This window comes from Pteronotus mesoamericanus, unplaced genomic scaffold, assembly GCF_021234165.1.
Source record: "Pteronotus mesoamericanus isolate MK-2021 breed Mesoamerican mustached bat unplaced genomic scaffold, CSHL_Meso_final scaffold_408, whole genome shotgun sequence".
In the NCBI taxonomy this organism is placed as follows: domain Eukaryota; kingdom Metazoa; phylum Chordata; class Mammalia; order Chiroptera; family Mormoopidae; genus Pteronotus; species Pteronotus mesoamericanus.
Window position 1 is genome coordinate 5,021,642 of NW_026555315.1, and position 27,973 is coordinate 5,049,614.

The following is a 27,973-nucleotide window of genomic DNA, read 5'->3' on the forward strand; positions in this document are numbered from 1 at the left end:
GGACTCGCCCAGGGAACCACCTCACTTGCGAGGGAGCCTGGACAGCAGCGCTGGGATGTGAGCGGGCCTTGCGAGCCCCGCCTTTCATGGGGGGCGCAGCTGGGGGTTCGGGGAAACACCCCCATCCCCCAGGTGTTTGTAGGTTGGTGCTCCGCTGCCAGCTAGAGTGGCAGGGGAGGGAGGGGCAGGGGAGTTGGGCTTAATCTTCATCAGTCATGGCCACCCCGGTCCAGACAAGGGCTTGTTTCCAGCACGACTGTCAAGACCCAAATGAGATTTTACTGTTAAAAAGGAAACCACTGCTCAAGTGAGGAAACCAGATTCCCTCCCCCCACCCCGCCGCACCCCGAAGTATGAGGAATACCCACGGGCCCCTCCCCCACCGTCCAGGATGCCCAAGGCCCAGGCGGGGGCCCGGGAGCCCTGGCCCACCAACAACTCTCTTCTCCCATTTCCGAGGCCAAGTCTGGCCACAGGCCTGTGCAGAGTTTTGGCAACAGGGTTCTGTCCAGGGCAGGGAGGCCAGGGAGCTCGGTCACAACAGCGGTGCCTCCTGGGCTCGCCTCCCTTCCTCGGTGGCACTGCACACATGGAAGGGGTGGGCAGCCCCCCTCACAGTTCCCGGGTCTCCGGAGCCCTGGCCGTCTGCCATCCTGAGCTTCTGCTTCCGCGTCACCCCCATCTGCCTAGTCTCCATTTCCTTGCTATGCCCCATTCAGTCTTGGGGGGGGGGGCAGGAGAGCCGGTTCCAGGCAGGGTCCCTCAGTGACGCCGGAAGTGCCCGTCTTTGCCATGGGTGCTTGCGCCGTGGGGCAGGCGTGGCCCTCGCGTAGCCCGCCGGGAAACTCCAGCTGGGTTGGAGGGAACAGCGATGGGGGAGGAAACCCCAGGGCCTGGAACAGGGGAAGGGCCAGACGCAGGGGTTAGGAATCCGCTTGTCCCCTCTCTGGTCTCCCAGTGGTCCTGAACTCCCTGGGGGGAGGGGCACAACCCCAAAATGCCAGTCCCACCATATTCTGCAAGAACCCTGTTTCCAGCCAGGGGCGGCCACAGAGGCAGGCAGCGCAACACACCGCCTCCTCGGGCAAACCAAGGTCTCCCTCCCCCGCCCCCTCTTGCTGACACTGACCTGTGTTCTGGCTTGGAGGGAGTTTGACCTTGGCCAAAGGCAGCGTGACCTTCCCCAGATGCCGGATACCAGGGGCTGGGTGCCCACACACTGGCATTCTGCGGTCTGAGATGTTCCCCAGCGGGCGGGGGTCCAGGAGGTGTGTCTTGGAGCGGGCGAGCTGTGTTGGTTGGGGGACAGTGAGGTGAGGCTTGAGCTGCGTGGGGATGTGCTACGTCCAGGCGTCTGCCCCAGCTCCTGTCAGCCGGGGTGACGGGGTGACGGGGCGACGGGGCATGGGGGGCGGTGCAGGGCTGGTGCCCGTGCTTCTGAGCCTCGGGAGGAATCCAGCCCTGAGGCCCCCGCCCGCGAGGAAGGGGCCCAGACGCCCCACCCCTGGCCTCACCCCTTGCCCCGTGACCTCGAAAGATCGGGACCTCCGCTTCCTCCTCTTTGCTTCCAGCGACTCCTCCCGTTTCTTGCCCGGACTTTTCTTCTGGCCACGCAGCCAGGGCCCAGGGCCATCGCCACGATGCCCGGCCACCTGGGACGGGGCCTCGCCCGTGCTGCTGGACAGGTTGTCCTCACTGGCAGCGTGCTGCAGCGTCGGGCTGGGCGGCCGCTTGCAGGCCAGTGGGCCCAGGGGTCGAGAGTCGTCAGCTTCGCTCAGCGAGTGCAGGGACAGGCTGCTGCGCTGCATCACAGGGGCCAGCAGGTGGCACCCCTCCGCCCCCAGGGCCCTGGAGCGCCTCCGGGCAGCCTTCACAGAGATGCCCTTGGTGCCGGTCAGAATCTCCTTCCTTTCTGCAGCAGGACAGAGGGGGCAGCCAACCTGGGGTCTAGGCCTCCCAGTCCTCTGCCGCCTGCACCTCCAGCCCCCTCCTTGGCCAAGGCAGAGACGGGCAGGAGCCTGAATGTCTGGGTTTCGATCCCAGCACCCCCACTTGCTTGCTGTTTAAGAAACCTGGGGCAAATTCCTGAGCCTCACTTCCATCTGTAAACTGGGGGTGATAAAACTAGCCCCACAGAGTTATTGTGAGCATTAACGGAGATAACGGGCTTAGCCTATGGCCAAGTGGTGTGGATTCGCTCTGTAGTTGCTACTGCAGCTGTTACTGAGTGGGAAGGGGGACCACGTCCCAAGTGCCATGCATCTCCCATCCTGATTCCTGACTGTGCCCCTAACTTGTGTGTCCCAGTGGTTAATAGTCTCTGGGCATCGGGGCCTCCTTCCTGGAATGGGCAGCGCCTGAGGCGCGGGTGCGTTCGGAGGTAGGGAAGGGCTTTACGCTGGGTGGCCGGAGCGGTTCAGATGAGGCCAGGATCGGGCCGACGGGGGGACAGGGGGCACACCTTTGTGGGACAAGGAGATCTCCGACAGATTCTCGCTGCTGTCAGGGGAAGAGTTGATTCGGCTGCCCAGGCTGAGCAGGCTGTCCTGAGTAGCGACCTGCTGGACGAAGGAGTTGGGAAGAGAAAGACACTGAACTCAGCCGAGACCCCCGCCCCACTTGGCAGAGACAGCAGGGTGTCAGCGGTGGTGGCCGTTTTGGAAAGGCTCCATCCCAACAGCGGGGTGTCCACCCCTGTGCCGTCACCCCCGGCAGAGGGGCCCATGGGGCCGTTGGGTGCCCGGTGCTCACCTCCTGGGTCACCAGGCTGCTGATCTGGATGGGAGGCGGGGTGGGCACCGAGGAGCTTTTCACTTGCCACGCCCGGGGACTGGCCTTGAACGCGGGGTTGGCTTCACTGAGATTGGCAGAGGAGGGTGGGCCTCTGATGACCAAGCTGGTCCCACAGAGGCTCCACCCCCACGCCAGGGGAGAGAGAACCCAGGAGTCCTGGCCCCAGACCTGGGCCACCTCCTCCCTTTCGCTCCTGCTCCATCTTCCCCGGGAAGCCCTCGTCGGGGCTGGCGTCTGCGGTGGCTCAGGCGGGCTGGGCAGGTGGGCAGTGGCCCCGGGGCTCACCTCTCTGTGCCGAGGGGAGGGAGGGCGCTGCTCTGCAGGCGCTGGGCTCCGGAGCTCAGCGGCTTCACGCCCTCCAGGTCCGACTCTGGCGTCAGCATGGTTCCTGCTGGGCTTAGTTTGGGCAAGGAGCTGTCCTGGGGAGGGGGGCGGGGTGGAGAGTCAGGAGGCTTGGTCCTGGACCAGAGGACAGCGCTGGGTGGCAAAGGCACACAGGAAGACCAGGGCCGGGATGTGGGCTGGGAGCCCCAGAGGACAGTGTTCTGGGTCCCCAGGGGCAAGCGTGGCTGTTAGCCTCCCCAGTGGCACTCGTGCCTGATGGCTTGGTTTCCCACGAGGGAATTTAGGGCCCTTCCTGATTTCTCAGATACTAACCCTGACCCTCTGACCCTCAGTGAAGAAGAGGAGCGAACCCAGGCTTGGAAAGGCTTTGGGTGGGGTGAGAAGGAAAGGGAGTCAGCTTCGTGGGGCGTCAGCCAGCCTGGTCCCTTGGCCAGCCCAGCTCTCTGCAGGCGCTGCCTCAGGCATTGGCCCCTCCCTCACCCCCTGCCCAGGAGCCCACCTGCAGGGCCCTAGAGGCCACCCGGTCCATGATGGTGGCCCGCTCCAGGCTGCCCTCCTCTAACTCCCGCAGGTACACTTCATAAAGCTCCTCCAGGTGTTGGGGAACAGCCAGGTTGTAGTCTGCTGGAGGCAGGACAGGGCTCAGGCCGAGCCTTCTGGCTCTGTGCGGGTCCATGGGGCCCCGGGGTGGCTCAGAGTCGCAGGACCTACCGTCGATGATCTGCCGCTGGCCTTGGATGATCTCATCGCAGAGGGTGCGGTGCTGCTCCAGGCGGCGGACGGCCTCGCCGCGATGGCGGAGCGCGCCGTCGCGGAGCAGCGCGTGCGACTGCATCTCGGTGTTCTCCACCTCCAGCTCGTGCACGCGGCACAGCAGGCTGAGCACCTCCCGCTGCTCCTCGGAGCCAATGCGCCCCGGAAGCGTCTCCTCCAGGCGGCGCCCCCGTGCGCTCAGCTCGCGGCAGCGCTGCTCCAGCGCCAGCTGGAGGCAGTGTGGAGTCAGCGCCAGGCAGCGGGCCGGGGCTGCTCCTCCGCACCCAGCAGGTCGGCGCCCCTCCTGACCCCGGACTCCCAGGCTCCCAGCTGAAGTTCCAGGGGCGGAAGCTCCACTTTGAGGCCAACCCTTGAAGCTATATCTTGGGCCTTGCAACCAGGGGCTGCTCCCCCGTGTCCCCTCTGTGCCCACCTCTGGCTGCTCTGACCACAACCTACTCCTGAACCCCAGCCTGTCCACTGTCCTCAGGGCTCATGGTACCCTGAAGGCCCCTGGTCTGCGCATGCTTCAGTACAGAAGGCAAAGAAAATCTGTTATCCGGAAAACCTTGATTATAATATTGGCTACCTTAAAAAATTTTTTTTTTAAAATTTTTGAATCCTTGGTATGTGAAAGGCATTTATTTACTCTTCCCAACAACCCCATGAAGGCTGTACCATGACGCCTCTCATTTTACAGATAAGGAACGCGAGGTGCAAGGAGGTTACTAAGGAACTTTGCAAGTCACGCCACACAGGATTTGTGGCCCGAGCTCCCAGGGCTCGCTCCCCCCCACCCTGCCCCCAGCCCCTCTGGCTCCTGCCTCGCAAACCCACTCTCCCGGCCCCGGCACCCTGGGCACCTTCTGCTTGCGCAGCTTCTTCTGCTCGCCCACCAGGGCTGCGATGCTCTCCCGTGCGGAGGCCACCTCCGGGGGCTCGAGGAGGTCTGGTTGGTCATCACCGGTGTCCGAGTCCTTCTCGCTGTCGTCCTTGGTGTAGGATTCCTTCCGCTGCTCCTCCCTCCATTTGAGCGCCCTGCGCGACTTCTCCTGCTCCCAGCTGCTGCAGCCCCGTCCCCAAGGGGAGACGTGGGGTTCAGGCCACGGGGAGCAGGGTGCTGTAAACAGGCACAGCCCCTAGCCCCTCTGTCCGGGGGCCCAGGGCGGGGCCAGGAGGCCAGGGGCGGGGATGCTCACCCGGCGATGGTGAGCAGGTGGCGGGAGCTGTCGATCTGGACCTCCATGGCGTGGTTCTCCAGCTCCAGCAGGCGTCTCCGCACGTCCATCTGCTCCTGGAAGGCGCTGATGAGCTGCTCCCGCAGCTGTCCCATGTCGGCCTGCTCCCCCGGCCCGCGGCACTGCTGGACCTCGGCTGCCCATCAGATGGGTGCGGGGGAGCTCGGTAAAGGGGGAAGCATCAGGCCAGAAAGCAGGGGCCCATTTGGGACCCTCGCCTCCCTTTCTCCCCAGACCACTTTGTCCAACCACCTCCTCTAGAAAGACCTCCTGGATGAGTACCTCCTCCCACATGATACTACCACCTTGAGCCTTCAGGCTGTGGCCCGAAGGGGATCCCCAGCCACTCTGTGTGAACCGGACTCCCACGGGCCCTAACGGCACCTTTGTATCTGCTTTAAAAAGGTGCCCCTTCAACACTTCACTGCCATCAGCTGGAAAACCATCGCTGCAAATTCACAAGTCTACAAAAGAACGTAGAAGCTACCCCTTCCGGTGATGCTGAGTGTGACCCTACGCTGCAGGCCTGAGGGGGACGTTCTACACAGTGAAATGCTCACGTGTCTCTCACTCGCGTGATTGATCCCACCTAACTTTCAGAGACCCTGATTCTGTTTATACTTGAAGGCCCAGAGCAGCTGAGTGACTAGCCCAGGGCTACGCAGCCAGAGTCTGGCTTTGAACCCAGCCCTGCCTGACCCCTGAGCAATTTGAGACAGCCTGGAAGGGCCGCGGGGGAGGGGCGCCCCCAACGGAGGCCCAAGCACACACCTTGGATGTGGCGAAGGCCACCCTGCTCCAGCCGTCCCCGGGCCTGGCCTCGCCCGCCCTGCTCATCGATCTTGCACTTGAGCCTCTGGATCTCGCCCCGCAGGTCAGCGATGATGCTGGTGTACTGGGCGATGTGGTAGGAGACACTGAGCAGGTTCTGCTTCACCTGCGGGGAGCATGGGACGGCGCAGAGCGGGTACGGTCACCCCAGGGGCTGGCCTCTGCCAGCTGGGTCTTCCTCTCTCTTTCTCCCCACACTCCCCAGTCCTTCTCGATGGCCCCTCAATACAGCCCTGCTCCTAAGATGCTGCTTTGCCTGCTGAACCTTCAGGGGCTCGCCACTGCTTAGGGAAATACCCTAATCCCTTCACCTGGTGCTGAAGACCCATGACTGTCTTTCTGGAATATTCTTTTGACTCACTGCTCTGTCGTGAACATTCTGTGATAGCCAAGGAACTCTCCTGCTCTCCCCACCCCTACCAGACACCCTCTCCGTCCTGTGTCTGGGACCTCTACCCTTGCCGCTCCCCCCTTCTGGAAGGTTCTCCCATCCTTCAGAGTCCTGCCCACACTTTCCAAAGAGATCCACGGAATCCCACCAGTCCGACGGCTGGCACCATTGACCTGCTATTAACGACACACTGAGCTGCCCTCTGTTTCGAGGGTTGCCCCCCCGTTTCGAGGGCGTGCCCCCCCGCCCCGAGGGCGGGAGTGGGGCGTTGCCTGGAAGACTGCAGTGTCGTGAGAGTGTGCCTATCTGGCACTTAGCCGTCTGCCCCTTCAGACGCCCTAACAGACAGCGGGGACAGTCCCACCGCCATCACTGCCCAGCGGGGAAGTCGCTTAGCTTCCCGCAGCCTCATCTTCCTAAACCGTACAATGTGAGAGTGGTAACTCCCGCCTCACTTGGGGAGCCCGTGAGATGGTATTAACGTTAGAGGGCTCGGCGTCGAGGACTGTGACGATGAAGTGCTTCGAAAAGTAACCATCTGAACGGGCAGCTGAAGAGGGAAAGGGGGAGGTGGAGGGGGCTGGGCGGGGGACCCTCGGGAGCTCTGGGCTTCCTGGCCGGTGAGCAGGTGCAGGGGGAGGGCATGGGGGCCACGTTTGGTGCGGGGGTGGGGAATGAGGTCAGTGCAGAGGTGGCTGGTTCCAGAGGGAGCAGGGAGGAGTGGAAGGGTCTGGAATCGCCGCGGGGCTTCCATCTTGGCCCAGGAAGGCAAGCTCTGGGGGGACAGGCGAGGGTCCCTCACCCGGGTCTTGATGTTCTTGGCCCGGCCGGCATAGGTCAGGGTGTTCCGGGACTCCTCAAAGGCGCTGCTCGCTGGGCTGATGTGCGCGATCATCACGGTGCGGCTGTTCCCGCCCAGGGAATCCTGGGAGGGAGAAGGGCACGCCTGTGGCCGGCCAGGAACTGCCTCCCCACGATGCTGCGCCTGCCTGGCTGCTCGGGGTGTCCTGTGGTGTGCTTTCTCTCTCTCTCTCTCTCTCTCTCTCACACACACACACACACACACACACACACAGGTCCTGGTGCTAAGCAACACATGGACCCCCTGAGTCCAGATATCCCCTCCCCACTCCTGTGTCCCCCTTCCCACTTCCACTTTCTTCTCCAAAGTTCTCAGTGGGAAATCTCGAGTATCCTGGGTGGGGCCTCCTGGCTGTCTTCCCCCCCCCCCCGCCCCCCTCACACAGAGGGACGAGGCAAGACAGCCGAGGCTGGCTGGGAGCCAGAGGGGGCCCTTCCCTCCTCCCTCCCATCACCCCTGGGAGCCTCCCGGGTCCCCAGTTTGCAGACTGCTGATGGCACTGTTTTGGCTGGAGTGAGGAATGGGGACCTCGAGTGAAGATTGGACTTGGCCTGTGGCCATCCCCTCCCTTGTCCTAGGCTTGACCGTGCCCTGGAGCCCCATGCGGCTGAGTGATGTCTTGCAGGCTCCTCCCCGCCTTAATCCTCAGCTTCCCTGCGTTTTAAACCAGCACCAACTGTGCAGCTGTCCCTGCCTCCCAGATCGTGGGCACAGTGACGAAGGCCGGCTGACTGCGGCGGGCAGGAAGTTAACTGCAGCCAGGACACTAGGCCCGACAGACTTGTGTTTGGATCCTGCCTCCAGCACTCACTAGCGAGAGCCCTTGGGAAGACTGCTTAGCCTCTTTGTGCCTTTGTTTCCCCACCTGCAGATGGAAGTGCTAATCCCCTAACTCAGCCAGCATGAAGTGAGCTAGTGAGGTGCAGCGCTGAGCGCAGAGCGGGCCCCGGAGCAGTGGACTCTGTGGGCCACGAGGCCGCCTGTCCCTCTGAATCGAGGTAGCTCTTGGCTCCCTCAAGTCCACAGCCTTGCGGGATCCAGGTGTTGTCTTCTCCCTACTCTTTGGTGACAGTCGTCAGATAAAATACAATGCCGTTTCTGGGATATACTTATGCTAAAAAAAAAAAAAAAAATCCATTTGGTGTCTATCTGAATTCAAATGTGGCTGGGCCTCCTGTGTTTTTATTTGCTAAGCCTGGCCGGCCGCCCTCGGTGCCTGGGGCCGGGCTCCAGCTGCGACCGGTACCTTCAGGAGCCGAGTGAGCTTGCTGTCGCGATAGTTGATGTACTTGTTGTTGTTCTTGTCGCTCAGTGCGTTGATGCAGTTGCCCAGGGCCAGCAGGGAGCGGTTGATGTGGGCCCCCTCTTTCATGCGCTGCCCACGGTTCTGGGTCTGGGGGCGGGCAGGGGACGGCTGTTACCCCCAACGCCCTGGGATCCTGGGATACAAACCCCTCCCGCTCACCGAGGACTCTGAAATGCACAGGTGACTGAGGGCGTTGTCCTGCCCTCCCCCAAGGACAATCTCCAAGGTCAGGGAAGGAGGAGGCCTCTGATGACAGTGATGGACTGAAGACTCTGGGAGAGCTGAGAGAGCCAGCTTCTTGTCACCCCAGGATGCCCCCACCCTCCCCTCCTGGTCCTCTGCAACACCCTCATCCCTCTTTCTGGGCCCCCCTAGCCTTACCCACCCTGGCATAGCCTCTTCTGCCCTCCCCCCTCAAAAAACCACCCTCCCCAGGCTTGGGGGAGCTCACCTCACCTGTGAGGCCACATCTCCCGCCCACCCAACACACACACAGCCTCCCCAGCCTCCAGGGCAGCTGGCCTCACCTGGGATGCACGCTCAGAGCCGGCCAGGTCAATCATGAACAGGCGGCCGTGCCGTACCTCCTGCAGGACGTTCTTGACCCGGCTGCGCTGGCGCACGGACACCTGGAGCACCGCGTGGGAGCGGGAGGACGTCTGGTTGGCGGCCGTGGGCTCCTGGGTCCTCTGCCGGTTCCCCTTCATCAGCAGCTGCATGATCTGGGAGGGCGGGAGGGAGGCCACTCTTGGGGGCCACAGGCTGGGAAACCGCCCAGGTGGCGGTGGGCTGGCCTCTGTGTGTGGAGGGGCCTGGGGGCGGGGACAGGGGCTGTGTGTACACAGAGGGGGCTGGCTGTCTGGTCAGTCCTCTGTCCACTCCTGACCCCCCTGGGGTCGGGGTCCATCCCCACTGCCCTGGCTGGCTGCGCCAGACTCGCCTCTTTGGCATTGATGGTGGAGACCTCGGTGATCCCAGCCACCTGGATCACCCCTTTGGAGTCCTCCCTCAGCTCCAGGTACCCCAGGGCGGGGTTCAGCAGATCCCGGATCATCTCATTGTAGATCTGATGGGACAGGTGGGTGACGGGTGTTAATACTAGGTCAGGGCAGGAGGTCCAGGCAAGGGCCAGGTTCCCCATCCTTCCTGAGCAAGAAGGGGACAGGAGCTCACAGGCCCCTTCCTTTTTGTGGGGTGGGGGTGGGGGACTTGAGCATCCACAGGGATACAGCGAGTTGCCAGGACTACAGACAGAAGACATCAACACCAAGCGGGACTCCCATTGCGGGGCCGGCAGGGCCCTGGGCAGAGGATGAGGACCTGACTGATGGCCAGCCCTGCTTGTTGCTAGGCAACCCCTAGCCACTCCTCCCCGACCCCCACAGCAGGTGCGCCTTACTGGCCAAGTCAACACCACGCTGGCCGCCGGTGTCCGGGCAGCTGCCAGCAGCAATGCCTCGTGCCACCCTTCCCGAGCTGTCACCCAGGAGATTATCAGCCCCGAAGGGAGCCGAGCGGCCAGCAGCCAGATGGAGTCCGGCCCACTGGCTCTCTCCCCTCTTCAGGCCCCTGCAGCGCCCACCCCCGCTGCCCCACCGCTGCCTGGCCGTGGTGCTCCCACAGGTGGGCACCGGGGGCTGTGGCCAGGCAGGGAGGCCGGCAGGTTCCAGCCTGCCCAGTTCTGTGTGCGCAGTCCCCACCGGCCCCCACGCGCACAGAGGCAGGCGGACAGGGTCGGCCTTCAGGAATGGACCTGAGGGAGGGAGGGCGGCCACGCCTGGCTCAGCGGCGAGGCTGCGAGGGCGCGTGGGACCGTGAGCAGGGCTCCTGAGTGTGAATCTTGGCTCTCTCGCTTTACTGTGGGACGCTGGCTTAGCTGCCTGACTTCTCTCAGCCTCAGAGTTTTGTAAAGTGGGGTCCGCGGTGTGTGGGGGAGAGCGGCAGTGACGGGCAGCCCGGGGAGGTGGGCCAGCCCTGTCCTATCGGCTTGTCTAAGCTGGCATGGGGGGAGGGCTCACCTCCAGGTAGGACATGGACACCTCATATTCCATGTCATTGCTGGTGTCCTCAATGGCACGGAAGAGGTCATTGAGGGTGCGCACGTAGATGCCCGGCTCGTGGTCTGTGCCCAGCATAGTGTAGGTTTTCCCACAGCCTGGGCACAGCAAGGGGGTGGGTGAGCAGGGTGGGTCGGGGGCGCAGCCTTGCTGGGCAGGGTCTCCTGGCACGCCTGGGGGTGTCCTCAAGGCTGGGACCCCCGGAATGGCAGGGAGGTGGGGATCGGGGAGGACGTGTCTCCGCTGGGGGTGCGGCCCTGGTAGGGGGCTTGGATCAGCCACGTCCTTGATTCCTGCCCTGGCTGGGGCCAGGCTGGCTTTCTGACAAAGGGCGAGGGGCTCGCTCCTCGAAGGGGACCACAAGCATGTGGTCCTCCCCACTGCACCGGCTCCTCCTCACCTGTAGGGCCATAGGCAAAGACGGTGGCATTGTAGCCTGAGATGACGCCTTTGATGAGGCTCTTGGTGGTGGCCTGATACACCATCTCCTGCAGGAAGAGGAGACCCATCAGGAGCCTGGGGCTTGGGCAGAGCAGAGCACCCTCTCTCACTGTCCCCAACAGGGACAGTCACTCTCCCCTGGGCCGGGAGAAGTAGGGGTGGGAGTGGAGGATAGACATCTCTACTTTCACCCCATGGGGGGACGCCAGCCTGAAAGAGAGCACAGGACACCTGAGACACCTCCCCCGACGGCTGGCTGGCCTCAAGGACGCATTGCATCTGCTTCTGGGAACGTCCCACAGATGGGCAAGATGGGGGTCCCTGGGAAGGTGTCAGCTTCCCCGAGACGCCTTCCCCACAGCAGATGGGCTTCAAGTGCCTTCCTCCAGCTCCCACAGGGGCCGCTGCGGTGTGGACACGCCACGCGGGCAAGCACGCACATGCATGCATGTGGCCGCGCACGGTAGGGTGGAGGCCAGAGAGCAAGAGGTGAGGGAGGCTGAGGGTTGGTGGCAGGTCCCCTGAGGGCTCCCTCACAGGTGGGGCAAAGGGTATGCCCAGGCCCAGCCTTCTCTCACCTGTGTGGCAGTGAAGTCAAAGGCCACATCGAACAGGTAGGACTTCTCCCGAGACCTGTGTGCCCGCAGGATGTCATCAGGGTCCTCCAGGGGGTCCATGAGAACCACCATCTGCAAAGGCCCCGAGGCAGGGGGCAGTCACTCAGGAGCCCCGGGGCCCACGCCATCAACACTGACCTCGCCCCTCCTCCCTCAGGATGTGGGAGGGGCTGGAGCCAGGGGCCACAGTCTTGCCCTGCAGGACATCCCAGAGCTGGGCAGCCCCAGGCCCTGGAGGCCTGGGCCCACCATCAGCTCCCGGGTGCCCTGTCCGGGCGCTGGGTTCTGGACGCCCAAAGGAGCTGAGAGCGCCGCGGTCCCCCTCCTCTAGCTGCAACACCACGCCCTGTACGCCTCCCCAGAGCAGGAGGAGCTAACACGGGCTGGCATTCAGTAAGCATTGATTTTCTGCCGGCACTTATTTTGGGCATGTTAGGCACACGGACTCTGTCAGTTCCCGCTCAGGCCAGACGGTGAGGCCCACTGTTAGTCACACTCTCCACAGGAGGAGATGGGACTTGCCCGAGCTTGCACATCGGCAAGTGGCGGGACCGGACTTGAAACCAGCATCTGGGTCAAAGCCTGTAGACCTTCACCAGCTCCCTGCAGCCGTGAGGCACCTAGGACCCTGCCCTGCCCTCCCCATACCTGCCTCCCCGGCCAGTGGGCAGACCAGGTGTGGGGCAAAGAGCCACTAGTGGCTCGGTCACAGGGGTGGGGAAACAGGAGGCCCAGGCCTGGGAGGGCCACAGCCTTGGGACTGCCACCGGGCTCTCCTCAGCATTCTGCACACGCCCTGATATCGCCGGCCTTCACCACCTGGCCTCCGGCAGCAGGCACACGCCTGAGCTCACTGCATCTAAACGGGCCCAAGACCCCCAGGGGCTGAGCACGGTGGAGGAGGGGCGAAGTGGCTCCTCGAGAGGCCCAGCCCCAGGAGCCTCACCTGGAAGCCTCATCCAGCCCGACAGGATTCCGGGGGAGCCAGCTGGAGGGGCCGGCTCCAGACAGGCTGAGCTCAGGCTTTGTGCAGGGCGAGATTGAGGCCACTGACTCAGGCCCCCTCACGGCTTGCCAAAGGCGGGCGGACACAGTTTGTGGGGATCTGCGCGGCTCCCTGGGGTGCCCACCTGTCCCCAGCCACCTCCTCAGGGCTGCAGCTCCGCTGCCCTGTAAGCCTCTTCCAGGATCCAGTTCCCCGCTCACGCCCTAAAGCCAGCAGCGTGAGCCCTGATCACGTTTCAGAGCCAAGTGAAGATAAACCCAGCAACACGCTGCCGGCGTAGGCCCCAGCGGGACGCAACGGGAGCCTGAGCAGCAGTGGCAGTTCTCACCTCTCCGGTGCCAGCATGGACGCAGGCGGGGCCTGAGGACACCCTCGGGGAGCAGGGGGGCTTCGGTGCAGAGGGGGGAGAGCAGTGTTCACTGCTGTCCCTAACCTGCCGATCCCCTCCAAACGACCTCCCAGCGCTGCCAAGGTCATGGTGCCTGGGCATTTGGTTCCTTTGATAGCCAGGCTCCTGAATTGGGGCATTGTCAGCACAGCCGCCATAGTCCCCCCTTAAAGAGGGCTCAGTCTGGGTCCCCAGCTGTCTGGGCCCCGGCCCGCGCCCCCGCCTCCAGAGCACCCCTTCCCTGTCCGCTCTGGTACACAATGGCGCCCTTGTGCCTGGGGCCAGGTGAGCTGGAGCTGAGCCGCTGAGGGCTGGGAAGGGGTGCTCTGGGCTGCCACAGAGAGAGCCCAGGTGGCCGGGCCAGGTGAGCATGTTTTCTGGGCCCCTTCTATGGACCAGGCGTTCAGCGAGGCCCTGGGGAGAGAGAGGTGCGGCTTCCTGCCTCTGACACGAGTGGGAACAGGTCATTTTCATAGTGAGTGCTGGGCCCCAGGAGGCAGTGGGAGCAGACAGGCGCCTGATCCAGTTTTACCCCGAGAGGGGGGCTTCCTGGAGGAGGTGGCGCCAGCACTGGGTCTTAAAGGATGAGCAGGAGTTGGCAGGGAGATGTGAGGGGAGCAGCGCCTTCCAGAGAAAAGTGTGTGTGGGGCCTCAAGGAGCAGGGTGGGCTGCGGGCAGCAAGGCTCAGCTCAGGATCTCCAGGGGGTCCTATGAGAAACCCACCCAGAGCTGGGGAGAAAGCTGAGGAACGTTCTCCCCCGTCTTCACAGCAGGACTCTGCAGAGCACAGACCCTACGTGGCCACAGAGGAGAGATGTCTGAGCCCCTGTGGCACAAGCTTATCCCCCCTGAGGCGGGGAGCCTGCGCATCCTCCAAGGCCCCCCCACATGTCACCCTGGCTGGCACCCGGCCCAGGCCCCAGGGGTGTTTGCCGAATAAAGCGGCCTGTGGGGGCGTTTGGAGTTGCCAGGCACAGCGCTAAGTGCTTTGCACACATTTTCCAGTTCTCTCTGATGACCGAGAGTGGACGCTCACGTTAGGGCAGGGTGGCGACGAGGAATCGGACTGGGAACGTGCCTGGAGCTGCCTGGCAAACCCGGAGCTTCTGGGACTCAGGCTGTTTGGTTCCTAACCCACAGGCCACCTGTCCCTGCCTCTCAAATGAACGTGCGGACCGACAGTGGCCAGGCTGGGTGAATACGTTGAATGGTGTCTCTCCAATGTCCAAATGTCGAAGTCCTAAGCTCCAGTACTCAGAACGCAGCCTTATTTGGAACCAAGGTCTAGGCAGATGTACTTAAGTTAGAACATGGTCATACAGGAGTGTCTAATGACTGGTGTCCTTATAAAAAGGGAAAATTTGGACACAGACACCCAGCAAGGAAGACCCAGCATGGAGAGTCGCGGGGAGAAGACAGCGTCAGCAAGCCAAGGAGGAGGGCCTGGGACGGAGTCTTTCTCGTAGTCCGGAGAAGGGACTGACCCTTTGGACTTCCGGCCTCCTGAACTGTGAAGGAATAGATTCCTGTTGTTCAAGGCACCCAGTCTCTGGCACTTTGCGACAGCAGCTTTGTGAACGGATGTGCCTCCCAAGGCAGGCTCACCTGTGGCAGGGAGGTGGGTGCGGCTCGCCGCACACCCAGGTGGGCCCTCAGCCGGCGCCTGCCTCGGCCCTAAGGGGGTGGGCATTCTTTTCCCCCAATTTTCATGCCCAAGCACTCTGGGCACCTGTCTCAGGTAGGTTTCAATGGTGACATCGCTCACAGAGGACACACAGGAGCCCCTCCTGCGGGTCAAGTGGCAGGGGGGCAGGGCCAGGAGCAGGGAAGGCAGGCAGCTTCGCCGGGGTGGGGGCCTCCAGCCCACAGCCCCAGGCCTCCTAATTTGGCAGAGGCCCCAGCGTGACCTCTCCCTGCCCCCCTTGCCTTCACTCCCAGACCTGCCCTCAATTCACTGTGGACTTGGACCTTTCTACAATTTTCGACTTTGAGCCCGGAAACCCCAGCTCCACGAGGGACGTAGGGGGCGAGGGTGGCTGCTCTGTAAACTGTGTCCCTGTGAGGGACCAGACGGGTCCTCAGCATCTCCTAGGGGAGAAATATCGTGAAGAAAGCACATCGGGAGTCCCTCCTGCCACGCCCCACAGGGCTGCCCGTGCTCTGAGCAGCTCTGGGATTTGAAGCGGCTTCTTTCTGGCCTCCAAGCGGCTAAACCTGGACCGGGGTTTCTCAGTCTTGGCACCGTTGACCCTTCAGGCTGGACCACATTGGGACTTGCCCTGCGCGCTCTCGGATGTCTAGCCGCCTCTACCCACCAGGTGCTAGTAGTACAGCCTTCCCCGTGTTGCAACATTGCCTGTCCCCTGAGGAGCAAAATCACCCCCCACGCCCTGTTGAAAACCTCTGACCTAGACTATTCCTCCTCCAGCCTCCAAACCTGGCAGCCAAGATACCCAAGGGAGGAGGGGACAGCAATGGGGTGCAAGCTTCCCACTGCTGTGTGGCCCCGAGAAAATGGCATCACCCCTTGAGCCTCAAGTTCTTCCAGGCTGGAAATCGAGGGAGAGGCCGCTAGGGCTGGAGAGAAGAAATCCTACCGGCACCTCCAGGCTACTCTCAAAGCCCCTGTAGGACCGTGACTGGGGAAGGCCCCCGCCTGGAGGGCTCCACCTCCCGTCCAGGGAGCCAGGCCCCCTTCATCTCTGGGTGAAAACTAGACAGAACCGATCGGAAGCCTGATTCTGGGAGGAGAGTGCCCCTGGAAGGCTGTTTCTGGAGTTTTGTTAGTTTTTTCTTTATGAAGGAGAGCTTGTTGCTGGTCCTACTTCGAGCTGTAAATGTGTCATTCTGTGAGTGCTCCAGAAAGAGACCTTGATCCAGGAAGGCCATCCCTTGGCCCTGCCAGCAGCCCTCAGGATACACAGAAAAGACCGGAAAGGAGCCTGCTGAGCTCATAAAGCCCCTGATGCCCTGCCGGCTGCTGAGAACAGAGCGGCGCTTGGCCAATGTCCTGGCCAGTCCCCACCTGCTGACAGGACTCTGAGGACCCCGAGGCCCAGGACAGGAAGAGGCGTGACCTGTAAGAGAGTCAAGGGCTGCATCTCTCCCGGGTCTGCAAGAACCCTTCAACCGAGACCCCCAAGGAGCGTGCGAAATGCAGATTCCCGACACCACCCAGGCTCCCTGAATCAAGCTCCAGAGAAGTAGGCCCACTAATCTGCCTTTTCAGCCAGCACTCTTGCCTCTCAGCCTTCCAGGTGCTGAGTATAAGGACCCTAGCCTCCTGGTAACATGAGTGACCATAGCCAACAAGCGGGAAACGACCCAAATGCCCATCAACTGGTCGAAGGAGGAACACAATAGGGTGTCCCCATAGCACGGAATATTATTCAGCCACAAAAAGGAATGAAGTTCTGGCAGCTGCTCCATTACGCTCCGTGAGGGAAGCCAGACACAAAGACCACACACCGTACGCTTCCGTTTACATGAAATGCCCGGGACGGGGGCTCTGGGGAAATGGAAAGTAGGTTAGTGGTTGCCTGGGGCTGGGAGGGGCCTGGGGAGGCGGGCAGGGGATGGCTCAGGGACCGGTAGCGAACAATCCGCCCCCCTCCTCCCAGTCGCTCGCCACCAGCCCCCGTTCTTTGGGGCAGCGGGGCACGGAGTATCCAGGTGGTGGGTGTGGAGGGAGCACCCGCCCAGGTGGGAATGTGGCTGATGACGGGCTGCCTGCCCCTGGCACTCGCTGTCCCTGACACTCAGCGTCTGTCACCTTATACTTTGTCTTTCACAATAGCCTCCCAGTTGTGTGGCCGCTGCTCCCCTGACTGTATAGGATGGCCTGTAATCCTTCCAAAGCTCCTGAGCTGTGAGGAGCAGGTTCCTGTCCTGCCTGCTGGTGAGGAAAAGGAGACCCACCCAGGACGCGGGGGTCCTTGCAGGGCCCCTCAGGGAGGACCCCTGGAGCACAGGGGGCGACAGGGGGTCTTTGAGCAGATAAAGGCTAATTATGGGATTACAGGTATTGTCAGGTGGCTTAAGTCCCGTGGGTACACACCGTCAGGAAAGCTGGGAGGAGGGTCAGCAGGCTGCGGGCTTTGTGGGGGAGAAAGGGAGGGAGAAGGTGGCTGTTCCGGGGTTCTGGCTTTCACCCTGGAAGTCCTGGGCCCCCCAGACCTCTCAGGCTGCCCGCCCCCGGCTCTGTGGTCATCGATGGCATTCCGGAGGGGTCTGGTGTCAGGGCCAGGTTCCACCCTGCGTGCTTCTAGGAGACTGAGCTCCTACAACACTCCCAGGAGCACAGACATGCGGGGGCGGCCATGTGGGGACCCCCGGCCTGAGAGCTCTGGCACGGACCACAGGAAGGCAGGAGGTGGGCCCCGTTTCACTTCCCTCTGTGGCCTACAACCACCCCCTAGCTCAGCCCTTGAGATAGACTACCATCGATTAAACCCCTACTGTGTGCCAGGTGCTGGGATAAGTGCCGTGCGTACATTGACGCACCGACGTCTGAAGAAGGTGTTGCTATGATTCTTGCCCTGAGGATCACGGGCCTGCCAAGGCAGCTGAACCCCTTTTACAGATCAAAACCCTAACCCCAGCTTCCCTGGAACCAGGCCACACCATCCCCTTGTCTCCAAAGGACACTCGTCCTGTGGGACTCTCCCCCTCTGCACAGCCTAGTCGTGGCGATCTCCCACGTCCCCAGGACAACAATGCCTGATTCTAAGGAAGGCTGTCCTAGGGCCCCTCACGGTGGCCCAGTCCAGTGGGTGACAGGGTCCTTGGCCCACCTTTCCCCACTCAGGGGGTTGGCAGCACCCACCGTCCTGCTGACCACCAAGGGGCTGAGCCCTCGATCGTGACCACTCAGCAGGTCCCCACCCCCAGGCCCAGATGGCACCAGCAGGGACAAAGGATCACCCCCATCACAGAGGGGAGGCCGGGGCAAGAGGCAGGGCCCGGAGGCCCAGTGCAGAAGACGCTGGGCTGCGGAGCCCCTCTGTGGGCCTGGGCCACGTGCGCCCTGACAGCCGCCCCCAGGGCGGGGGGTTGGGGGAACAATGGAAAGCAGGTGGGGAAATACTTCTGCATCCCAACCGGCTGTCTCTTTAGAGGGGGCCGGGCGCTGTGCAGGCCATGAGGGCCCCGCCGCACCTTTGCTGGGAAGACACTCCATGGCCATGTTGTCCTGGAAACACTCCCAAACTCACCCCACCAGCCTGCTGGGCTTCAGACCTCAGGAGGAAGGGACGGGGCCACAACCGGCCAGCTGGCCCATCGCTGAGGCTGCTGCCCGGGCCTGCACCCCAAGGCTCTCTCCGGGCCAGGGCCACAGACAGGCTGCGGGGGTCGCTCGAGGGGGACAGAGGTCCAGGGTGGGGACTGGTCAGAGTGGGAGGCAAGGAGAGGCAGCTGTCCAGGGGCCCATTGTGCTTCTTGGACTCCGGGGTCTTCGCCTCCTGCTTGAAGGGCCTTACTGGCCGGAGGGATGGAGCCACTGGGGACAGCAGGCTTTTTGGGTGAGCCGCAGCCTGCCCTTTGCTGTGGCTGACCTCCAACTGCAGGCCCGGCAAGCACATCTTGGAACCCACTGGGGACAGGAGGAGCTCGGGACTAGGAGCCTCGCGCTGCCCCTGGGGGCCTAGAGCCAGTGTTGAGAGCCCCGCGCCCACGCTGCTCAGACAGCCCTCCCGCATCCCCAGGCTGAAAAAGGGGCGGCCCTGTTGGGCTGCCTCTCCCGGGCCCGCCTCGGGGGCACGGCTGGGCCCGATCACTGTGCAGGGACAGAAAGGAGCCAGTGTTTGCCGTGTGTGGGCACACAATGGGCTGTCCCCAGACCGGAGTATTTCCATCAGCGTCAGTTAATATCTTTCAGCCCCCATTCCGGCCAGAAGCCAGGAGCAGCCAGGAGAGAGAGCCATTATTGTCCCAACACCGAGGACCTGATACCCTTGGGGACAAGTTGACAAACAGGGAGTGGCCTCGCCTGGAAGGAAGCTTCTCCTCCCGTGTTCTCTGGCTCTGCACGCTGGCCCCTCTTAGCAGCCCTGGGGACTGTCAGTCTCTAATAGACAGTGATCGCATGCCTATTAGACTCCTGCTGCGTGCAAGGCACTGGGGAAGCCTGGTGCACACGTCAGCCCAGAGAGGCCCCTCTGGAGGAGGCATCACGATTACTGTCCCCACTTGCAGAGGAGGCCACTGAGGGTCTTGGAAGCAGCGCGCCCAAGGCCGCAGCACAGCTGGCAAATGGCAGAGCCCACCCCACACGCCTGTCCTGACATTCCTCCCGCTCCGGCTGACCCAACCGGCTTAGACAGAACCTTCCCAGTCATCCCCTGCTTTCCCTGAGGTCTTTGGGGAAGGCTACTCATGAAAGAGGGAGCACAGGAGGAGACGGCAGGAGGCCCGTGCCTCCCAGCTCTGCCGTGCCCACAGCTCCCCCCCGGGGGTGGGCACCCGCCCCTCGGGGAGCCCACAGGCCGGCAGGCATCGCAGGCCTTGCTGCCCACATGCAGGGTTGGCTTCCCCTGCCCACGCCTCCGGCCTCGTCTCACACCTCTAGCCCTCTCTCTGCATCTCTCTGCTGCCTGAGCCACCGCAGCCTTTCCTCAGTTACCCAAGTGCGCCACACTCCCTCTCACCACTGGGCCTTTGCACATGCAAGGCCCTCTGGGTGACGTTTCTCCCTTCCAGCACAGTCCTAATTGCCTCTTTATCATCCCTCCTGTTTCAGTTTGTTGGCTGCAAACCCACACCTGTTTGCGATTCAATGTTTTGATTAATGTCTCGTCTGCCCACGCTGGACTCTAAGGTAACGAAGGGAGGACAGGGTCTCTTCTCTTTGCCATAGTTTCCCGGCGTGTTGTGGGTTCTTGGTAAATATTTATTGCCTCCTGTGCAAACAGAGGTGGGACTTGCCCTGCTCACCTCATCGTGGTGACATGAGGATCAAGAGAACAAATGGACACCCCGGGACTTTGCAAGACAGGACTACTCTGGAGGCGGGCTTTAGCTCTAGGCCACACATGCTCTACGGGTGGAGGACACATGAAGGTGGGAAAGTCATGTCACGGGCACCTGGAAAGTGTGTGAAACTTTTAGGGCTAGACTGGGGATCAGGGCCCACCCAGGCTAGGGAAGCTTTCAGCTCTCCTGGGAGCAATCGAGGAAGATTTCCTGGAAGAAGAACCCTAGTTTCCTCGACGATGTTGCCAATTCACTGTTAGCCAAGAGTTCAGTGGGTAGAGGAAGAAGGGTGCTGCAAGCCGTAGCAGCCTTTCTTGTCCCTGCCAGGTGAGCAGGTACCTGCTCCCGTGAGGTCTGAACTGGCCTCTGCCCTGGCCTGCAGCTCCCAGCCACAGCCCCGCATACCTGCTCATCCACTTTATGGGCAATGAGAGTGGCTCCTTCCTCCAGCTCCGCCACACTGATGGGCCGAATCCGGAGGGCCACCTGGGAGGGAAGGCCAGATCACTGAGATTAGACAAAGCTGGGCCACAGAGAGAAGGAGCAGAGGACCGCAGGATTCCCCTGGGGCAAGCCCCAGGTCTCCTTTGCCTTAAGGGAAATGCAGTGGTTTGGGGCAATCGCCTGGGTCAAGGGTAGGAGGACCAGAGACCGCGGGCTACATCTGAGTCTATGAATTCCCCCAGGAGCCCGTGACTCAGGGCGATCCCCGTGGGAGAGAGCTGTCTGCTCCTCTGGGCTGCATCAGTTACATGCCCAAATTAAGCAACTGCAGCTCCCTTGGGCTTTGAACTTGGAGCCCTTGGCGCTGGAGCAGCCTGTCTGCTTCGTGAACGAGGAACTGCAGCCAGAGGTACAGGTGCAGCACTGAGGATTGCAGGGTGGGGCCGGGGCCCGGAGAGCTTCCCCTCCTCACCCTAAACTGGGGACTGCATTCCTGCCTGAGGACAGCACCATGGGGCCCCCTGCTCCCTCTGCTCTCCAGCCAGAGAGACGGTGGGTTGTCATTCTGCATGCGCCTCCCCAAAAGAACGGGGGCGTGTGTGCTTCCGCTGATCGAGGGTAGAACTTCACTCTCCGAGGGCCTGTCACAGGCCTATTACATCACCTGGGCCGGACTCCTCCGCCGAACTCCACTGGTGGGAGGGGAGGACCCCGCTCCCTGTGGTGGGGGGCACACCACACACGCTGATCAAGCCATTTGCCAAGAGACACTTTCCAAACAGCCACAGAGGATGTTCCGGAGCCTGGCGCTTGCTCGAGGGCTGGGGCTCAGGCCCATCTTTGGAGCAGCGAGCTCGCCCTACATAGGCAGGGTGTCTGGGGCCAGCATTGTCCTCTAGCTCCATGACCACCCACCCGCTGGCAACAAAGGCCCATTCCCAGATCTCAGAGGTTAGGAGGGGGCCAGGGCCGTGTGGGTCACTGAGACTTCCCCCCTCATCACTCCGACCGGGGCGCCAGTGATAACCAGGAATCTGTCTTTAGTCTCTAGGTAACCCCCTATTCCCCACTGACACCTCTTCACCCGCCCCAGACCCCAGGGCTCTAGGGGGCCAGCTCAGACGCTTCCAGCACTTCTCTGAAATATTTAAAGTCCTGACTTGGACAGCATCTTTGCTGCAACCCAATACCCCGCCACTCCCAACCCCGAGCCAGCTCCTCTGGCACCTGGAGCCTCTTGTCTGGCTGCCTGAGATCCCTGGTCCCTTTAAACTCCTGAGTGCCCTGGGGTTGGGGACCCCTTGGTTCCCCAGGAAACCCCCATCTTCCTCCTCTGCACAGGTGGGTCAAGCCTGCCCTGGCATTGCTGGGTCAGAGAACAGTCTTGCCCTGAGACCCATCTGCGCAGGCTTTGGGGATGGGGGTCCCCTGGGGGGAAGGTGAAGCTGGCCCACTTCTCGGGCCTCAGCAGGATGGCAGGGTGGCTTCCTTCCTAACCTCCAGGGCTTGGGGAGAGTTGCTCTGGACAGTCTCATTCCCCTGTCCTGGTGTGCTTTAAGTGGGGAGAGGGTGTGGGGGGCTGCGGAAAGGGCTGCCTTGTTGGTGGGGAGTGGGAGCCTGGGCCACAGATGGGGTCTAGGTGGAGGTTGATGGGCGTCTCACCATGAGTTGCTGGTCCTTGGAGTCCCCACCGTCCTTCATGCTTGCGGGGATGGAGGGGCTCAGGCCGTGAGCGCGGGCAGGGCCGAGCCGCACCCCCACCGCCACCGGGTCCCCCGCAGCCTCGCCTGTGCTGCCGCTGCCTGACAACCCGAAACCAACGACGCGCCCGCGGCCGAGGGCGCTGACCGGGAGGCGGGGCGAGGGGAGGACCTCGACGGCGCCCCCGCCCCTCCGGCGCTGCGGCCGAAAGCCGGCCGCCTCCGCCGGGGAAGCGCTCTAACCCGAGCCGCTTTCCCGGCGAGAGTCCGCTTGTGCGTCCCTCCGGTCCTGGGCACGGCCCTGCGTCCGCCCAGCGTCGCCGTGTCGGTTTGGTGGCCTTCGGCGCTTCCCCGCGCCCCCTCTCTCGCGGCCCAGGCCCGCTCCCACTGCCCTCCAGGGGGCGCCCTGCAGCCGCGCCGCTCGCCGGACGGCGGCGCTCCCACGCCGCTAGCGCTTCTGCCTGCCTGCCTGCCTGCCTGCCTGCTTGCCGGTCTGTCTTTCTCTCGGCGTCTCCAGGGCGGCGGCGGGCTGCCTCGTTTCCATGGGCGCTGCGTGCATCGTGGCTGTCGCTGGTGTCTAGTCTCTGTCTCCAATGACAAGGGGTAAACAGCTGCCCCTTTGTCTGGCTGCCCACCCGAGGCATAGCTGGAGCACCTGCATTACTAGCTAGGGGCATGTCACCTAAGAACCTGCCTCAATGTACCTCCTGGCAAACAAGGCCCTATGGGGAAACCCAAAATCTAGGTCAGGATGGTGGGTATGTGTGCCCTCTGGCTCCCCGCCTGCTGGAAGAGCCCCCAGGCTGGGCAAGAAAGCGTAGGCCAAACGCCGCCACCTCCATTGTTGGTGAGAATAACAGCTCTTACACAACCAGGGAGCACAGTGGAAAGATTCCTGGCCTCAGGAGGCCCCGGGAAAACAGGATTCTAGTCCCAGCCGTGCATCCTACTTGCCAAACCACCTGGAGCCACTGGGTCCCACCCCTCAGGGCCTTAGTTTCCGGGGGATGGTGGAGCTCTCTGCTTCTGATAGTCCCTCTTCCTTGCCTTCTCCTGCCTCCCACTGAAGTGGAGCAGGGCAGCCCCCCACCCCCGCAAAGACTGGGCGAGGAGAGTGGGGTGGGGGGGTTCACTTCCCGCGGAAGGGGCTGGGTGAGGGAGAGCTGCTCCCTGGGGGGCCGTCTCAGACAGCCTGGCCCACAGCCACAGGCAGAGCGTGATGCCAGCTTGTGTCTGGGGACTGGCTTCCCTGGCTGTCCTGGGAGCCTGTGTGTTATTGTTATTAATAAGCAACACCGAAAGCGCCCCCCCCCCCCCCAGCCCCCTGGCCTTGGATTTGGTAAGTAGACAAAGCAAGGGAAGCTTAGTAGAAACAAAAACCCCTGCCCAGGGTTTTGTCCTGCCCTCCGACCCAGGCTGCACGCAGAGGCCAGGTTGCAAATGGCAGCAACGAGCATCAGGTAAGTTCAAAGGTGTGTCCTTTGGGTAAAAAACACCCTCCCAACTTATATTTCAGACCTTGAGCCTAACCTATCCTGGTCACCCACAGGAGGTCCCTGGGCTGTTTTTCTCTTTCTTTTCTGCCCCTCTGGGTACGGAAACCCCACCCAGGATGGCCCAGGGTGGTAAGAATAAGAGCAGCTTCTAAGCGGGAGGACCCAGCCCATCTTAGGTGGGGATTCGTCACAAAGTCAACGTTATTCTCAAGGCCTTGCCTCTGCTTGACTTCTGTGTTTTGGTCAGTACCCTCCCCCTCCCCCGTCCCATCCTCTCTAGCCCCTCTGAGCCTCTCTGACTTCCTCTTTCCTCTCGTCCTCTGCAATCAAATCCTGAGGCTCGACCCCTGCTGGAGTACCTCTGTGACCCGTCTAGATGGCCACAGCAGCCTGCATGGTGTCTCCACGTGCCAACCTACTGACACCGTTGTTGTTCTAGAAGTCAGGTCGCTGCCGGTACCCCACTTAAGACCCTGCCATGGCTCCCCATTGCCTTCCGTTGGGAGTCCGACCTGTACCTGGGGTCCAGGTCTCGTCTGCCTCACCTCTGGCTCGTCCCCTCCTCCTGCCCTTGCCCCGGCCGCGCTCACGCACGTGCGCCCTCCTGAAGGGGCTCCTCTCCCGGCGTCCCTGGGCGTTGGTCCTGCCTCTCCGTCTCGGAGGTCCGCCTCCCACTCACTTGTCTGGCTAACTCCTTCAGACTCACCTTCCTGTCTCCTCCCTGTTTTCCGGCTTTTCTGAGCACACTAAGCTCTTCATTCATGTCCCTGAAGGTTCCAGGGGAAAAAAAGCTCCCTCACCTGATGAAAGGCCGCTGCTGCCCCCCAGAGCATGCGTGCCATTGGTGACCATCACTCCTCAGAAGCAACAATATTTTTCATCAGAGATGTGTGACACTCTCCGCCTCCCTCCAAACCCACCTGCCGTGGGAACCTACTGGCTTCGATGAGCTCTGAGCACGTCCTAAAGCCCTGCGACCCCTAGGGCCCAAGGGACCAAAGGCCCCTGCTTGTGAGCTGCATACGACTATTTAGAGCTTGGGAGATGAAATGAAAGAGAAGCAAACACCTCCGGAGGGTGTTTCCCTGGAGAAGCCCAGCGTCCCTCCAGCTTTGGGGTTCTGATGCTGCAGAGATCCTGAGAAACCGTCCTCAGAGCAGTTCCCGCTGATCTGGAGCTTGGTGCCCACGGGGAAGGCTGTCCTGGACGGACATTGGAGGCTTCCGCGCGAGGGAGGAAGGTAACAGCAGCTGACAGAGTGTTCACTTTGAACGCAGTTGTGTTGTTGATGTGTTATTTCATTTGCTCTCCCTAACCCCCGCCCCCGGCCCCACAAGGTAAGTAACAGAGGTGCAGGCGGACTCCAGCCACCACCGCCCTCCAAGCCGCCATCTTTTCTCACCGGACACCCTGTGTCTGTCCCCCTACCCAGCCCCAGGGCTGCCTCCCCCAGGCCATCATCCATGACCAGCTCAGAGGTTTTTGTTTTTTAAAAAAAAAAAGCACATCTGACCCCACCTTCCCTGCTTCTCAGTGATCTTAGGAGAAAAGTGAAAATCCTTCACGGACCGTCAGGTCCCTGCGTGTTCTCCAGGTCCGTTCCAGCCCTCGGTGGCTGCGCTTCAGCCACAGCGACTTCTCCTTGTCGGTCACGGAGCAGCAGCACCAGCTGTCTCCTCTCCTCTACCTAGAACGCCCCCTCCGCTGTGCATCTCCATAATTACACGTGTGCACGCACCTGCACACACACCCGCACACACACCCACACACTCACCCACACGCGCACCTGCACACGTACTGCCCAGTCTCCTCATACTCGTTCAGGGTCTCAGCTTCATTGTCGCTTTCACATGAAGGCCTTTCTGACAGTTCCTTTCCTCTATAGAGTCTAGTTAGTTCCTCCTATTATCCCTCTCATAGCACCTGGGACTTTCCCTTAAACGGTCACTTTGCACAACTGTCATTCTGTATTTATCGGCGTTTGTCGGCTCTTCGTCTCTCCCACTAGCGCACAAGCTCCGGGAGAACAGAGCGGTGCCCGGTGCCTGGCGCAGTGTGGAGCGAAGGCACGTGCCCTGGCACATGCTCAGGCACTTGCCATCTGGGGCCTGTGCCTTCGCTGGATGCAGATGTCAAAGCCCAGACCCTCCCGCCTGCCTGGGAGCTCCATGAACCGCCACGCTGCCTGTCTTCCCATCTCCATCCCCAAGGCCCTTGGCACCCAGACGCGCTGGCCCCTAGGTCTGTGGTTTTGGGAGCCAGGGAAGAGCCAAGAGGGGGTGCCAGTCTGAGCCTGTGGGTTACCAGCAGCCACCTTTGCTCCCCTGGGACAGCGTCATCCCAGGGGCTTCTGGACCCCAGGGACACTTTCTTTTGTTTCTAACAAAGGGCAAGGGGGTCCTTCTGCAGGGTCCTGTCCTGGGTAGCCAGCTGCCACCCAGAAGGGAGTGTGGGACAGCGATCCCGCCGTGGCCCGCTGGGTGGTCTGACAGCAAGTTGAAGCGCCATCAGTTACGTGTCCTAGTTACCAGGTCAGCTGAGCAGAGCAGGTCCGAGAGAAGAACACTCTCCCCACGTGTGTGTGGGCCGGAGAGACCTAACTGTGCTACGGACTCGTGGGTCTGGCCGCTGCTTTGGCCACTTTCCGACCCTGCCTGGATGTGTCCCTGCACCGGGCCGTCATCCACATTCCACATTCCACATTCCACGCCCACTGCCGGGGGTTTCCCCAGTCGCCTCCGGTTCTGCCATGAGGCTTCGTGGCTTTGTTTTGCTCCCCTTGGGAGAAACCGTGTGAGGCTGGCGATGAGGAGGGCAGGTCGAGGCTGTGAGGACGAGCAGTGATGGGCACTGTGCTCCCCAAGCTTGCGCGCCCCTGGCCCTGTGACACCCGCGGGGCCCGCCTCTCCTCCCCCACACCCGCTCCACAAAGGCCCTCACAGCACAGTGTCGCGCTCGGTATCCACAGCAAAAAGTTTCCCGGCCCCAGGAGGGGGCCCGCCTTTCCCAGTACAAGCCAAAGCCAAAATTCTACGGCAGTAAAAGAACAGCCTCCTTTGGAGCGCATCGTCCTGGCAGCTCCATCAGCGTGCCTGGGCCAGCAGGGAGCTTGTGACGTTCTCCCGGCGTGTTTCATTTGGACAGGTTTTCCTCTCTAAGTCAGGGCTCAGTCTTTGTCTGGGGCCTGTCCTGTGCACTATAGATTGCTGAGTAGCATCTCTGACCTCTACCCACTGGATGTCGGTGGCTTTCTCACAACCAGTCACGTTACTCCAGCACGCGCTCAGACGTTGCCAGGTGCCCCACTGGGGGCAAAATCGCCCCCAGCTGAAACCACTGCTCTATGGATGGCTCCGGGGCTCCCTGTGTCCTCACACAGGGACGGAGCCATCACAGGAGACCTTACAGGGAGGGATGCGTGACTTGTGGCCACCCTCTGCCTGGAAGCCTCTTCCGGGGAGACCTGGGCATAGACGCGGATGGGCGTGGGCGCTGGGCCGGGACTGGGGGCTGAAGTCCGGGCCTGCCGCTCACTCTGTCTCTCTGTCTCTCTGTCTCTGTGTCTCACTGGGCACACCTGTGACCCAGGGGTGGCGAATGGTGACAGCACCCTTTCTGGGGCTATTTTGAAGCTCAAGTGCCCAATAAACGTGATCCGCCAAGACTATTTTATCAAGATCTAGCCACAGTGGATGCTCAATGTTTTTTTTTTCCCCTTTGGGCATAAGAGCGGCTGGCCCTGGTTCTCCCCCCAATAAGATCTGCAACGCAGGCATTTTAAAAAGGACATTTAGAGTCCTGTCAGGATCACCTGACACCCACAGGATGAATGGTGGTTGGGGACTTCTCCTGGGACGAGGCTGCTCTGAATGCCCTCTTGCCTATGACGCTCTGGCAACGGCCACTGAGTGCTCTGTGGTGCGGTGGGCTCAGGGCAGCCCACCGGAGCTCCTGCCTGGGGCCTGGCCCACAGTGACCGATGCTCAGGGCCGGGGGTGAGCGGCCTGGCCTTCTGGCCCTGTGGGCCCCTTGTTCACTCTGCGACCTGGGCAAGTCCCCCCACACCTCTCCTGGAACCTGGCCCTCCCTCTGCAGAGTAAGGATAGTCAGAGAACAAACCTTCCAGGGACCCCGCGACTCCCCGTGCGGGATGCACAGGCAGCACTAACCGTTAGCATTGTCCTCATTGCTTTAATTGACAAGAATTAAGATGACAGAAGGCTTGCAGAGCACAGGAATAGCCTTGTTCGACTCCTGGACCTACTCCGACCCTCGTGGAGGTAAACAGGCTGGGGGCGTTGCTTGGACAGACATCTGAACCCAGGTGGGCTTT

At 62.0% G+C, this 27,973-nt stretch overlaps 1 protein-coding gene across 1 annotated transcript; it reads right to left on the reverse strand.

The window, feature by feature from the left end:
• Positions 1-450: 450 nt before the first annotated feature.
• Positions 451-22,259, reverse strand: KIF19 (kinesin family member 19). Its single transcript, XM_054593280.1, has 20 exons — positions 22,107-22,259; positions 20,406-20,486; positions 11,596-11,706; positions 10,977-11,064; positions 10,538-10,674; positions 9,460-9,585; positions 9,047-9,241; positions 8,460-8,606; positions 7,154-7,276; positions 5,901-6,066; positions 5,091-5,265; positions 4,755-4,953; positions 3,850-4,120; positions 3,638-3,759; positions 3,079-3,212; positions 2,752-2,911; positions 2,462-2,558; positions 1,515-1,912; positions 1,130-1,289; positions 451-893 (listed from the first exon to the last, which is right to left on the reverse strand). Exons 1-20 carry the CDS (start codon positions 22,143-22,145, stop codon positions 763-765), a joined length of 3,060 nt encoding a protein of 1,019 aa, XP_054449255.1. The 5' UTR covers positions 22,146-22,259; the 3' UTR covers positions 451-762.
• Between the last annotated feature and the right edge of the window lie 5,714 nt (positions 22,260-27,973).

Coding starts and splice junctions, on each gene's coding strand:
- KIF19 (XM_054593280.1), bottom strand. CDS start 22,145: ATGAAGGACGGTGGGGACTCCAAGGACCAGCAACTCATG. Junction 8,607..9,046: donor GCTCTGAGCGTGCATCCCAG/GTGAGGCCAGCT, acceptor GCCCGCCCCCAG/ACCCAGAACCGTGGGCAGCG. Junction 894..1,129: donor CCCTCCAAGCCAGAACACAG/GTCAGTGTCAGC, acceptor CCCCTGTTCCAG/GCCCTGGGGTTTCCTCCCCC.